General features: G+C 44.2%; 1 protein-coding gene and 1 pseudogene across 1 annotated transcript in view; both read right to left on the reverse strand.

The window, feature by feature from the left end:
• Window positions 1-289: 289 nt before the first annotated feature.
• Window positions 290-14700, reverse strand: part of Yeti (yeti) — a 63765-nt gene continuing 49354 nt past the window's right edge. The window contains exon 7 of the mRNA XM_068388711.1: window positions 290-599. Within this exon, the coding sequence (XP_068244812.1) occupies window positions 506-599 (94 nt within the window). The 3' untranslated portion in view covers window positions 290-505. The remainder of the gene's footprint in view (window positions 600-14700) is intronic.
• On the reverse strand, window positions 8233-8350 carry LOC137654840 (5S ribosomal RNA; annotated as a pseudogene).

A 14700-nucleotide genomic window follows, 5' to 3' on the forward strand; every position in this document is an offset into this window, starting at 1 on the left:
AATTTTAAACTTATAATATTCAGGACAATGGCACTCAACTCCAGAATAGGCCTTGGATTCCAATATCCAGATGCACAATAGGAGAGAAGCTAATTTTGTCCAAACATTTATCCAGATGGGTGCTGATACTTATTGGACCAATGGTAACTACAATCCTGTGGAGTAAAACCCCAACATGAAATGTTAATAATTATGGCACTCGACTGTAACACTATATACGAACATACATAGAATGCTATATTTGTTAGCATGGTGTACTTGATGCATTACTAAGGTATAAATCAGAATATTATAATAATGGCATTCATACTTTTAATCTACACAGCGATATTTCCTAAAAGCATATTCACATGGAATGGTCATGAAATTTTTTACCCATGTAACTAGAAATTTCTCCTTAATATCAGAAATTACTTCTAGACATATTTATACTTGAAAATCAAATGATTAAAAAATAAAAAATAATATCTGAATGAAAATATTTTTGGCATATTTCTAGTGCCATTCATCTATTTGACCTTTTGTTCATCCTCATTGCACGCTCAATTTCAAACTGCCTCAGGTCAGCTCTTTCTAAAAAATCCTTCTTTTCCAAGTACCTGAAAAAGATAAGTAATTATCAAAGGTCTGGAAAAATGGAATTTTAATGATAAAATTAATTTTTATATTCACCTGATGTTCATATTCCTTCTCTCGAAGCCTGGTTTTATATAAACATTTATCCTAAAACTAAAAATATCTTGATTTCTTTCCTTTTAAAGGTTTTCAAAGGCTGCTCATGAATGGCAGGGACAAGGGACAGTGACATTGCCCTATCAAGCAGGACAATTCTCTCGAGACTGACTATGCCCCCTCTCCACCCAAGCTAGGACCATGGAAAGCCAGGTAGTGGTTGCTCATGGACCCCCATCCTTAGCTCACAAGGATGGTGAGGTTGCAGATCAAAGAAACTGACAAGTATGAGCGGAACTCGAACTACAGTCTGGCGTTCATCAGTCAAGGACGTTACCACATCAGCCACCACAACCCTAAATGGGATTTGGCTTCTAATGCAGCATTGAGATAATCTGGCAGTTAATGGCAATACACTTGGTTTCGGTACACCAGTCTTTTTGTCTTTACAGTTTCAAAATAGCAAATAAATTCCTATTCTCTTGAAAGCCTGGTTTTACATCAACATGTATCCTTAACCTAAAAATTTCCCGATTTCTTTCTTTTTAATGGGCATAGGCCTCTAATGCAATATACAGATAATCTGGGATTTAATGGCAATACAATTGGCTTCAGTACACCAAGGTCTTTTTGTCTTTCTAGTCGTAAAATGAAAAAAAAAAATTCTATCCTCTTGACAATCACTAGTCATATTTTTTAGCGAGGCAGATTTGCACCGACTCACAGGGGTCCCTTTTCGCTTGGAAAAGTTTTCTAATAGCTGATCGGTTGAATGTATTTTTGTCTGAATATCACCATAGTTTTCAAATAATTGCCACGTAATGTGAATCAAGACTTATTTACTAACCTAAATTTCTCCCTAAGATATATAGGTTTTGTCAATAAATAAGGTTAACAAATAAGGAGATTATAAAATATTGTAACAGTAAGTGTTAATCTAATAACAACACCCGCTAAAGTCAACGATAGAAGCTTGTTTCCGGATGCATGCAATATAATTTTCTTTTTATAAACTTTCTTTGAATACCAGAATCTACTAAAAACATGGTATTGATAAAAGTTGCTATTGGTGGAAATTGTGGGGAGGCAAAAGGAACATTCTATGATTCTACTGTCAAACACCGATGCAGAGATAGAATGAAGGAGGAGGTTTATCACGGTTGTATCTCGATGGTGAAATTATGAATTTGTTCAATTGTGATTTTTATGCTACAGTATTATAAGTATATATAGTCAGTCTCTAGGGCATTGTCCTGCTTGATAGGGCAATGTCACTCTCCCTTGCCTCTGCCTTTCATGAGTAGCCTTTAAACCAGTGGTTCTTAACCTTGTTGGAGGTACTGAACCCCACAAGTGTCATATTTACACTCATCAAACTCTTCATAGTTGGAAATATATATATAATATAGGTAAACAGAATAGGAAAAGAAAAAGAAATTTATAACTAAATATATCAGCATATATTTCAAATTCAAGACATAGGTCTATATTGTATTAGTGCACAATATGAACCATGCATCATTTGCACACAGAACCACTGTGTTCAAAGAACAAAATCAACAATATGAACCTCACACAAAAACATAATGAATCCTTATTGCAAATCAATCTTACATTTGCTGATGCCTCCGCCGAACCCCTGGGGTTCGATCGAACACAGGTTAAGAACCACTGCTTTAAACCTATCAACTCTATCATAAGCTTTCTCCAGATCCATAAATGCAACGCACACCATAATACCTTTTGCTAAATATTCCTCACATATCTGCCTAACTAAAAATCTGATCAATACATCCCCTATCTCACTTAAAACCACCCTGCACTTTTAAGATTGCATCCTCCATCTTATCCTTAATCCTCTTAACACTACCAACCACACTCAACAACAAATAGCCCTAGAATTACAACACTCATACACATTTCCCTTACCTCTGAACAGTGGAACAATATATGCACACACCCAATCCACTGGTACAATTGACAACATAAAACAGATATTAAACAATCTCACCAACCAATCAAGTACACTAGAGGAAGTGAAGACAACACTAGATGAAACAAGAGCAGGAAAAACACCTGGTATGGATGGTGTAAGGGCTGAGATGTTAAAGGAAGGGGTCCTTTAACATCTCACCCCTTACACCATCCATACCAGGTGTTTTTCCTGCTCTTTGTTTCATCTAGTGCTGTGAAGATCCTTTAACATCTCAGCCCTTACACCATCCATACCAGGTGTTTTTCCTGCTCTTGTTTCATCTAGTGTTGTCTTCACTTCCTCTAGTGTAATCACTCTCCCATCACTGGCACCTCAACACCTGCAACAGCAATTATATCTGCCTCCCTATTATCCTCAACATTCAGTAACCTTTCAAAATATTCAGCCCACCTCTTCCTTGCCTCATCTCCTTTAAACAACATTCCATTTAGGGTACAGATAAGAAATAGTATATTGAAAATAATAATAAATGTATATGCATATGGTTTCCTTGAAAGATATATCAAACAACACAACCACGTCTAGTAAAATAAAAAAAACCCATAATTCTGCATACGACCATGACAACAGACTCCAGCTACAGAACTTTAAGGGAAATCCATTTAGGGCTGGTGAATATCCAATCTCTTTAATGTCGTTTATAACATCTACCTGTAAAGTTTCAGACTATCTTATTTTCAGTTTTAACACTTTTTCCAGTATTTTTGAGCACTTTCAATTACAATGGAACCTTGACATACGAATTTAATTTGTTCCGTTATCATCGTTGTATATCAAAACAGTTGTATCTCAAAGCATTTTTTCCCATATAAAATAATATATGTATTAATCCGTTCTAGCGCTATGAAACCACACCAAAACACAGCTAAATTACATATAATATACATAATTTATACGCAAATAAACAAGTAATAACAATGTGATAAATGATAATAAATGTTAATAAGATCTATAAAAAAAAGAAAGGAATTTTACTTAACACAACAAAAGATGACGTGAGGCCAGCAGGGGGAGGAGGTAGGGAGGGGTGGCAGGGAATGATTTTTCTCTTTTTATTTACGTATGTACACTATAACTACGTAATAAACACAAATGAATAAACATTGCTAAACTGATTTTTATTTACTTTTTTTAATTACGTAAACACTTACTCATCATCACTTTCATGTCTGGCCTTTTTGGTCTCACTTTCCTGACTTTCATCACTTTCAGGTCTGGGCCTATCGTGCCAACTCTTTGGGTTTTCTTTATTTTTCGTGATTTTATTCATCTTCACTTTTCTAGCATTCATTCGTCATTTTTATTTTATTCATCTTCACTTTTCTAGCATTCATTCGTCATTTTTATCTAATTAATCATTCTAAACGCATTCTTATCCCTCATTCCACGTACTGTATTCCCATTCCTATTTTTCATTCCTTCTCGCATTCCCCAAATTCATTGATTTCACTCATTTATTTGATTTAGCGTAGATTTGCCTTAGGGAATGTGCTACCGCAAGGTCCAGACAATCTGAACACATGCATGCACGCTACCGCCTCCCTCTGTCTCGTCTCTTTGTCATTTTGTTTCGTCCTTGTTTCTCACTGGCGTTTTAATTAACTGTATCCAATAATAATGCATGTAATATTCACATTTTAGTATCGTATTTATAATTAAAAACATAGCGAATTATAATCTTATGCATTGTTTACATTCAAATCAGCTGATTAACCCTGCCTAGTCCGTCGTCAACCTTAATTTTCGGATCAAATAACTCCCTTATTAATAAGACATGCTACCGTCGATGCACGATATTTTATAGTTTTTAGCTCTGTGGTGCTTGATTATACAGCATCCAAAGAGATTTAGCAAAGAAAAAAAGATTTCATTTATTACAGAGAGAGAGAGAGAGAAAACCATTCATATTTCTCTCTCTCACTAAATATTCTATTTCGTTTTGGAAGCATTATTGCATTTTCAAGATAATTTTTTAGGTTTTTTTTCTTGTCACCTGCTTTGTCTTTAGCTTTGGAACCCATGGTAAATAATAAAATACACAAAATAACACGAAAAATAGGCAAAATCACAACGAATTACACAACAAAGTGTTAAGGATACTGCCACAACAAACAAACAGACCGAACGCCATCTATCGGTCGCCTATAGAACTATCACATCGCAAAATCGTATCTCAAATATTTCGTTGTATATCAAAGCATATTTTTTCGAAAAATTTTTGTTTTATCTCAAAACGTTCATATATTAGGGCAATCGTATGTCAAAGTTCCAGTGTATTTCCTATTGCAGTACACTACCGTGTTAAAAAGTTTCTGTCACTGGGGGATTAAAAGTAGCTCTTCACCATTCAGGTTTGTAAGTACTGTACAAGCTAAATATGACAAATTCAGAGATAATTTGTATTTTTCCTAACCATACAAACCTTAGCTATTTACATTGGGTTTACCTTTTAGCGTAGCTGAAATGGCGAGCCATTAGAATTTAACGAGGGTGTATTACCCCCGCGCTAGTTAGCGGGGGGCGGAGTGGTAGCTAGCTACCCCTCCCCCCCTCACACACTGGTGAACTGCTTCACTTCACTAATAGCTAAATAACTAAGGTTTGTATGGTTAGGAAAAATACAAATTATCTCCGAATTTGTCATCTGTTCCGTAACCGAAATACAAACCACGCTATTTACATTGGGTGACTTACACCTTAGGAAGGGTGGAAAGTCCCCAGCCATACTGGCTTTGGCTTTACCCGGGGACTCAAAATCCGAGTGAGTCGCACTCGAGAAAAGGAGTCTCTGCACCTCACAAGTTCCTTGCTCCGCAAGGAAACGTGTGGCCTACATAAGCTTGTGTATGAAGGAAGAAGTGTGACCCATCCTAGGCAGTTGACCTGGAGTTCCAGAAGGAACTCTGGGTTAGGACGTTCCCAATACCACCTCGTCAGGGTATGGGGGACGCGACAGTATTGACTCAATACTCGGAACACAAGGAAGCATGGTTTACCTGCAGAGGTTTGAGGTCAGCTATGCAGAGACCAGGATGCTGCTTCCCCAGTAGGGGGGACGATGAAGAAAGAAGTAAGGGCCAGACATACTTCTTTCGTTCATGCAGACTAAAACCTGATAACAATGCCCTCAACCTTCTGCTACCTGTCCAAAAAGGAGCCTGAGGTTAGACCAGCTGTTGTGTAGCCACCACAGAGCGATAGAAACGTATCGATACTCCTGTGAGTCACGTCCTGCAGGTAGTGGGCTGCGAAGGTCATTAGACGCTTCCAGACTCCAGCTTGTAGCACCTGCGTCACAGAGTAGTACTACTCGAAAGCGAGGGACGTTGCGATGTATCCAACATCGTGCTGTAGGGCGACGTGACGGAGGAGGGTCTGGATTCAGGTCGAGATGAATGTCCTTGAGTCCGAGTTGAAGAGGTATACTGGAGACTCTCCCCTGTGTCCTTCCTGTGCTCCCAACCCGGCTGCACGTGAGGACAAACTGCAGCTGTTCCCAAAGATAACCCCTCGATTCCTTTACTGGCAAGAAGGAGAAGGTTTGGGTCATCTGATACAGAATGGTGACTCGAAATCTTGAAGGAGCCGGACCGAAGGGCCGGGACCCCAAGATTCTGAGTCTAGCAAACAACTCAGGAGCGAACCTGAATGTTGCCTTCCCCTATTCCTTAGAAAGGGCGGAGTCGTACGAGACCAAGAAGATTGCTTACACACTGGCCGAAGCCAGAGTGAGCAGGAGCACCGTCCCCCAAGACAGAATACGATCAGGGGCCTGACAATGGTTCTTGAGAAGATCTCTTAAGGGACTAAAAAGTCCGAACCATGCTCCATGGAGGAGGTCTCACTCTGACTGGGGGCAGGGACGTTCGCAGCTTTGCATGAGCGAAGAAAGGTCCAGCGGGAAGGAAAAAGTCTATTCCTTTCAGCCTGAAGGCCAGAGGAAGGCTGAGCGACAGGCTTCATTGCCGAGAGCGGAAGGGAGTTTCCTCCCGCCGAAAAGCAATAAGTCCGTTATTGCTGGAGAAGAGGCCTCAAGGGAAGAGGTATCTCTCCCACGACACCAACCACAGAAGACTCTCCACTTCGCCTCGTAGACCCCTGCGGATGACTATCGCAGATCACGCGACCTCCGCTCCGCGACTGTAGCGGGTTGTCTCTTCTTGAGGAGGCGGCGTAGTGTCTCCAGGCGCGAAGCCGAAGCGATGCCACGGCTCGTGAAAGATGTTGTAGTGTGGTTGTTTGAGTAGCCTGTGCCGTGGGAGAAGCTCTCCCGGGAGTTCCGTCAGGGGAAGCAGAGGGTCCGGAAACCGTTCCGCGTATAGTCACAGTGGAGCTCTCAGGGCCATCGAAAGGTTGACAGACAACCTGGTCTTGTTGAGACCCATTCTCAACAGACAACAATGGTGGGAAGACGCAGGCGTCGATGTTGTCCCACCATCACCGGAAAGCATTCTGCCAAAGAGTCTTGGGGTCTGAGACTGGGGGGGAAGAACAGTGGAAGCTTGAAGTTCCAGGCTGTCGCGATCAGGTCCCCCAGGCCAGGACTTGCTGGCTACTAAAGGCCAAAGACCCCCAGGTACCCTCTATCTGCGAGGCTCTGCTCAGATAGTCGGAGAGAACATTCCTCTGCCCGGAATGAGCGAGCCGATAGTGGTATAGAGAGGACCTCGGATCATCTCAGTATCTCTACTGCAAGATGCGAAGGTATGAAAATGCGTCCCTTGCTGGTTGGAATAAGCCAGTACCATGCAGTCGTCGCGCACGGAGCGACTCGGCAGGAACTGCAAGATCTGTAGAGGGGCCAGACTACGGCCCCTAAGCCTGCCTGAATGATGGAGAGGTATCCTTTAGGTCCTGACCATAGGCCTGAACCGGAACATGCGGCCCCCCCCCAGGTACCCTCTATCTGCGAGGCTCTGCTCAGATAGTCGGAGAGAACATTCCTCTGCCCGGAATGAGCGAGCCGATAGTGGTATAGAGAGGACCTCGGATCATCTCAGTATCTCTACTGCAAGATGCGAAGGTATGAAAATGCGTCCCTTGCTGGTTGGAATAAGCCAGTACCATGCAGTCGTCGCGCACGGAGCGACTCGGCAGGAACTGCAAGATCTGTAGAGGGGCCAGACTACGGCCCCTAAGCCTGCCTGAATGATGGAGAGGTATCCTTTAGGTCCTGACCATAGGCCTGAACCGGAACATGCGGGCCCCCCCCCCCCTTTTCTTTGACGAGATCGAGAACAGCATCAAAATGTGGGGAAAGGACGAGAGTATCCACTCCCATCAAGAGGTTCCATAGGTCAATACCCATTGCAGGTCTAAACGTTCCGCTGGTCCCATAGGGGCCAGAAAGTGCGGTTAATCGTTGCTTTGATACCACCGGAACTTGGGCCGCCCCACAGGGAACTTATCCTGAGGCGACCATTCGGGACTTTAGACGGGTCAATGAGGAAAAGAGACCCAGGAAACGGTCCAAGGTAGGGCTGAAAGCTCTGCTTGACTGAGAACAGGTACTGCGACTCTCCTCAGCCTTGCCACAGTCAACTGAAGGGAAGGCTCAGAGAAGGAGGCAACAGCATCTGGCGTACCCAGGCGGTCACCCATCCAAGTACTGACCAGCCCAACGTTGCTTAACTTCGCTGATCGGACGAGAAGCGGTGTTTCCAACGTGGTAAGGCCGTTGACTCAATATCATGGCTAGATACCCCAGATGTTGAGGCAGAAGTAGAGAAGGCTCCTAGCAAATTACCATGATCCCTCACTCATGGTAAGGATCCGGAAGCTTGTCCCGGCGTTGAAGAAGGTCGAACCCAAGCCTACCGGAGTTGACCAGAACTCCAAAAGGCGAAGGAGGTGGAAGCCTGCTCCTGCGCGGCCATGAGGAAAGCAGGGAGAGCTCTTTGGGGAAAAACCTGCGATGCCGCAGCGGGATCGCCACACCGCATCTTAAGTCTAGGCTGAATTCCAAGAGCTTCCTGGAAGATAGATGGAATGGAAACTAGAAGTACCCGCCCTTCCGATCCAGGGCCTAAGGAGTCCCGCCGCCTCGTTACCAGTCTGATCGATTCTGCTGTTCCACCGCTGGACGAAGTTTGTTCGACAAACTTGAACAGAGCTGAGAGGTCGACTACAGAATTCCCGTCTCAGATGCTTTCCTACGAGAAAGGATCGACTGAAGAAGCCGGGGGGTGAAGCCGTCGACGACCCTATGGAGGACCTTCTCCTAAGGCATGGAACATTCTGCCCAAACGGGCAAAACTCTTGCCGACCCCATGGCATAGAGGTTCAGTGACACTGAATTCGCTGACAGAGACGGAGAGATGGTAAGAGCGAGGCGCGATATCCTTGGCTGATCACAGAGATCGTGCAGGAATCGGCATCGGGAAGCTGTCATCCGGATGAGTAACCTTAGGCATCCTCCCAGCGTGAGACCTGCAAGGGGGGGTTGCCAATCCTAGAGTTTGTGAACTCTGCCGCTCCCTCTAGGATTATGCCCCCCCAGGAGAGCTTCCCGTGCCACCTGTCCCTGACAGGAGGGGACTGCTATTGGACACCTTGTCTTAGCTGCCGTAGCCGGTCCGATAACTTAGGCCGACGAGGCTGAAAGAAGAGGGGCTGGAGGCCTGCAGGGTCTGGAAGAAAGCACCTTGGAGGAGTGAAAACGGAAGTCGACTTCCTCCGCACAACCGCTGTCCATGTCCCTGTCCTTGGGCACAAACAAGCTCTTCCCAAGGATGGAAGAGTGTCTGAGCTTGTCGACATCCACGGATGAGACACTCGAGAGGAAGCACTCGGTCACTGCGTCTAGATGGTCCAACCTCGAGCTTGCCCGCAAGTTCGAAATTTGGCGACGAAACGCCAAGGTGCTTGAGCCCGAGAGGCGGAAAGTACCCATGACCTTCCTGGAGCTTCCTTGTACAAAACCTTGGGTCGCAACCGAGGAGGGAAAGGACCTGGTAAGCCCCTTCCACGAGATGGAGAAGAGGAAGGGTAAACCAGTCACCCCTTGCCCGATGGAGAAATCTCGAACGGAAAGCTCCCTGGCAAGACCCTTCCAGGGAATGACGAGGAAGGGCTAACCCAGGTTCTGGAAGGAAGAATGTTGCTCAGACCTCCCTGAAGATTCTTCCAGCTCTTGCATGTGCCATGCTCTGCGTTTACGGGGTGAAGATCGTGTTCTGGAAATACGCTCCAGAAGACTCGCCAGGATGGCCATGTTGCGAAACCCCGACAGAAATCGCGGTCGCAAACGCCCTGGCGCTCGCGCGATAGTAAATCAATGGTTTGCGCGTAGCCGAACGTGGAAGCGCCCATGCGCGGGCACGCAGGAGCGCAGACAAAAGTGCGCGAGGGAGCGCAGAAGGAGGGCGAGAGCTGGTGGTCGGAATTCGAAAGTTCACAGGCGAGCGATGACCCGTAGGCGAGCAATGGATACTGCAGGAATCGAGCCAACGTTCGCGCGATGGAACACCGTAGGCTCGCGCGACGTTTCATCGGTTCGCGCGACGGAACACCGTCGGTTCGCGCAACGGAACACCGTCGGTTCGCGCAACGGAACACCGTCGGTTCGCGCAACGGAACACCGTCGGTTCGCGCAACGGAACACCGTCGATTCGCGCAACGGAACACCGTTGGTTAGCGCGACGGAACACTGTTGGCGCCCATTGGTGCGTGGCAGGAAAGGGCGCGCAGATGTGCGCTGGCGATTGAAGAAAGCTGGCGCACAGAAGGACAGAAGTAAAGGTGAGCGCTGGCGAGCAGGAGGAAGATCTAAGGCAAGACTCGGTTACCGGAGATCGTGGTCCACAGCAGGCGAGCGCTAGATCGCTACTGATGGTGTCCAGGAGACCCGACACGCGTGTCAGATCGATGGCGATCGTTGACGAGCAGGAGATCGCTGACGAGCAGGCGAACGCTGACGCATCTGTGGTCGCTGGCGAGCAGAAGGCAACGCGTGGAATCCTGTGCGTAGAAGAAGAGTCCTTGTCCAAGACCTGAACCGAAGTTCTAGATTGCGCGGGCGCACAGGGCGCGTAACAGGAACCAACAGGAACAGCAGCGACGATCATCAGGAGAGCGCTGACAAACAGGAGAGCGCTGGAGAACAGGAGAGCGCTAGCGATCAGGAAAACGCTGATGAGCAGGAGAGCGCCTGTGCGCTAACACTGAGCAGGAGAGCGCCTGTGCGCTAACACTGAGCAGGAGAGAACACTGCAGAAGGGCGCGCAGGGGAACCCTGACATGCAAGGGAAGCATCCCCCTGGGAGGCAACCCTTTGCCCCGAAGGGACCGTTGTCCGTCGGAAGACCGATGTCCGTCGGAAGACCGTTGTCCGTCGGAAGACCGTTGCCCGTCGGAAGACAAGGTCAGACTGCTGTCCAACCACCAGGGGCGGAAGGTCAAGAAGGAGGAGTTGCAGGCTGCATACAGAGATTCAAAAAGGCGCCTCTTAGCACCCTTATAGGGAGATGGGAGGCCCTTACGACGTAGCGGACGGTGAGCCTTACGGCGAAGGCGGCCAACAGCAACAACAGCAGAAGAGTCCTCCGAAGAGGAGTCCCTTATGAGTGTACTCTCTCGCGAACGAAAGAGAAACACTTCGTAGAAGAGACGGGTCAGCCAGTTACCTAAAAAGAGCAATCCTCCGAAGAGGGGCTCCTGCAGTTGCCCAGCCCCTTGAGCGTAACTGCAGGTGCGACCGCTCAGCACCAAGAGCATAGTCGCACGAAAAAAAAAAAGGCAAGAGAAGAATCCCCCAAAGGGGAAAAAACTCAAGCCTGGACAGGAAAACTTCCCTCGGAAGGAAAGTTACCCACCCAAGGAGGCGAGCCTCCTGAGTGTTCCAAAATGAACTGAAGAGCTGTCAATCGTCACGGGAGAACCTCCAGGAGAAGGAGACAAGCCCCTGACGATCTATAGGGGAGGCAGCAACAGCCGAATCCCCAGGCCTCAACAAGACAGCTCACTCCGTTGTCACATTACAGAAACGAACTAGATCGGTAACTGTGAAAAATAAAAACAAAAATCATTAGTTAACATTCATTCCCCCGGGAAGGCTCCGAAGATGAATCCAGAGGGAAAGGAACACAAGAATTACACAACAGGCACGTGCCCTCACAACCACTTACACTCACGGAAGGAGAGCTGTAACCAACACAGAATTATGACAAATATAATTATGTAACTATGTAATTATGTAATTTAAAAATGAATGAATACTAAAGAAAGAACGAAAACCCCGAAAGGAATCGTTCTACAAAGCTGAAAAATCAACAAATACAATTAGATTCATAAACTAATTGAGACAAAACCTACGGCGTAGCAACCCCACCCACACGGGAAGGAAGCTACTCAGACGTAGTAAAAGTAACGTAGTAAAAGGGTGAACGACCTCAAAGAGAGAGAGAGAGAAAGACCGAAGTCAAACTCGATCGCGACCCATGAAATTACACCATGGTGGCCTAACTGCCAAGGGCTCCACGGAGATATCGTACACTACACACACAAGTACAAACTCTGAAAAGGAAACTTACTGATTTCTATACTCAAATATATACATAAACACGAAAAAATGTTTACATATATATTGAGTAAAAGAAAAATAAGTGATTAAGTAAAGACAAAACAACAATGGCTGCCAAGCGAGGACAAAGACAGAGACGTCTGTCCATGTCCGAGCCAAAAGTGAAAGTGAAGCAGTTGACCGGTGTGTGAGAGGGGAAGGGGTAGCTAGCTACCACTCCCCTACCCCCCGCTAACTAGCGCGGGGGTAATACACCCTCGTTAAATTCTAATGGCTCGCCATTTCAGCTACGCTAAAAGGTAAACCCAATGTAAATAGTGTGGTTTGTATTTCGGTTACGGAACAAACAAGTATTTAAGTACTACTCTACTACTTCCATACAACAGGATAGGATATGATAGGATTATAAGCCTCAAGCCAAGCACTGGGCCTTTAAAGGCCATTCAGCGCTATATGATACAAATTAAGCAACTGTATCTGTACGCTCGCACTATTTGATTTCATTATATCAATTTCAACTTATAAAATAAATCAGACCACTTTCATACAATAACATCTAAATGTGAATTAAGAAGGGATTAGAAAATTAAATAAATTGATAAAATCAATTGAAGCTCGTGATATAACCCAATACTCTGCATAATTTTTTTCAAGTTTAAAACATTACAATTTTCCCTCATTATATCTCTTAAAGGTTTGCCCTGAAGTGAATGTATCCTCCTCTAAAGATTAAAAACAGGAAAATCGACTAAAATATACTTAATATCAATTGTGACTTGGAGAGTTTTGGGTAAAGGAATACTCTATTTACTTTATCATCTTATGATTTTTGTACCTTAAGAATAAGATGCCCATTATCAATCAATTTTCTTATCAGTTTTTTTTTTCTTCATACATTATCTGATGATGTCTCAATGATTTCCATGATCATTTGACTTTAACCTTCACAAAAATTATGTGTTTATCCTTCAATGATCGATATGCTTATTATTTTAACAGAAAATACCAATGACCCTATCAAATTTTAAGAATGAACAGTTACTTACAAATATTAAACATTCCTGCAGTATGGATTCTAAATCAGAGAGGTCTTTTCTTCTTTTTGCAAATACAGACCATTTTTCATATTGTAATCATAAAGTACAGCACAACCTTTAGCTTAAATCTAAGAAACAACAGAGCATTCTTCTCTTAACAGCAATAGAAACTAACAAATAACAATAATAATGATAAAAATATAAACCTCATTTAAAACCACTACTGCTAATATTAAAATGAACTACTATTATTATTATTATTATTATTATTATTATTATTATTATTATTATTATTATTATTATTATTATTATTATTATTATTACTATTATTAAAATTTTGTTGGGATTGCAAGTGATGTGTGTGGCAAGAAGGTTGTTGGAGGCAGCATGAGGAAGGGCTGTGAATGGTGGAATGAAGGAGTGAAGGTAAAAGTGGAAGAAAAAAAGAGGGCTTTTGAAGAATGGCTGCAGAGTAATAGTGTAGAGAAGTATGAAAAATATAGAGAGAAAAATGTGAAAGTAAAGCGCAAGGTACGTGAGGCAAAGAGGGCAGCTGACCTGAGGTGGGGTCAGGGATTGGGTCATTCATATGAAGAGAATAAGAAGTTTTGGAAAGAAGTGAAGAGAGTAAGGAAGGCTGGCTCAAGAATTGAAAAGACAGTGAAAGATGGGCGGAATATTTTGAAAGTTTACTGAATGTTGAGGATAATAGGGAGGCAGATATAATTGCTGTTGCAGGTGTTGAGGTGCCAGTGATGGGAGATGAGAATGAGAGAGAGATTACAATAGATGAAGTGAGGAGAGCACTAGATGAAACGAGAGTAGGAAAAGCATCTGGTATGGATGGTGTGAGAGCTGAGATGTTGAAGGAAGGGGGTGTGACTGTACTTGAATGGTTGGTGAGATTGTTTAATATGTGTTTTGTGTTGTCAATGGTACCAGTAGATTGGGTTTGTGCATGTACTGTACCATTATATAAGGGTAAGGGAGATGTGCATGAGTGTTGTAATTCAAGAGGTATTAGTTTGTTAAGCGTAGTTGGAAAAGTGTATGGTAGAGTAATGATTAATAGGATCAAGGATAAAATAGAGAATGCAATCTTACAAATACAGGGTGGTTTTAGAAGAGGTAGGGGTTGTATGAATCAGATTTTTACAGTAAGGCAGATATGAGAGAAATATTTAGCAAAAGGTAAGGAGGTGTATGTTGCGTTTATGGATCTGGAGAAAGCGTATAAGAGTTGATAGGGAAGCAATGTGGAATGTGATGAGGTTATATGGAGTTGGTGGAAGGTTGTTGCAAGCAGTGAAAAGTTTCTACAAAGGTAGTAAAGCATGTGTTAGGATAGGAAATGAAGTGAGTGATTGGTTTCCGGTGAGAGTGGGGCTGAGACAGGGATGTGTGGTGTCACCGTGGTTGTTTAACTTGTATGTTGATGGAGTGGTGAGAGAGGTGAATGCTCGAGTGCTTGGACG

This window comes from Palaemon carinicauda, chromosome 15, assembly GCF_036898095.1.
Source record: "Palaemon carinicauda isolate YSFRI2023 chromosome 15, ASM3689809v2, whole genome shotgun sequence".
NCBI classification, from domain to species: domain Eukaryota; kingdom Metazoa; phylum Arthropoda; class Malacostraca; order Decapoda; family Palaemonidae; genus Palaemon; species Palaemon carinicauda.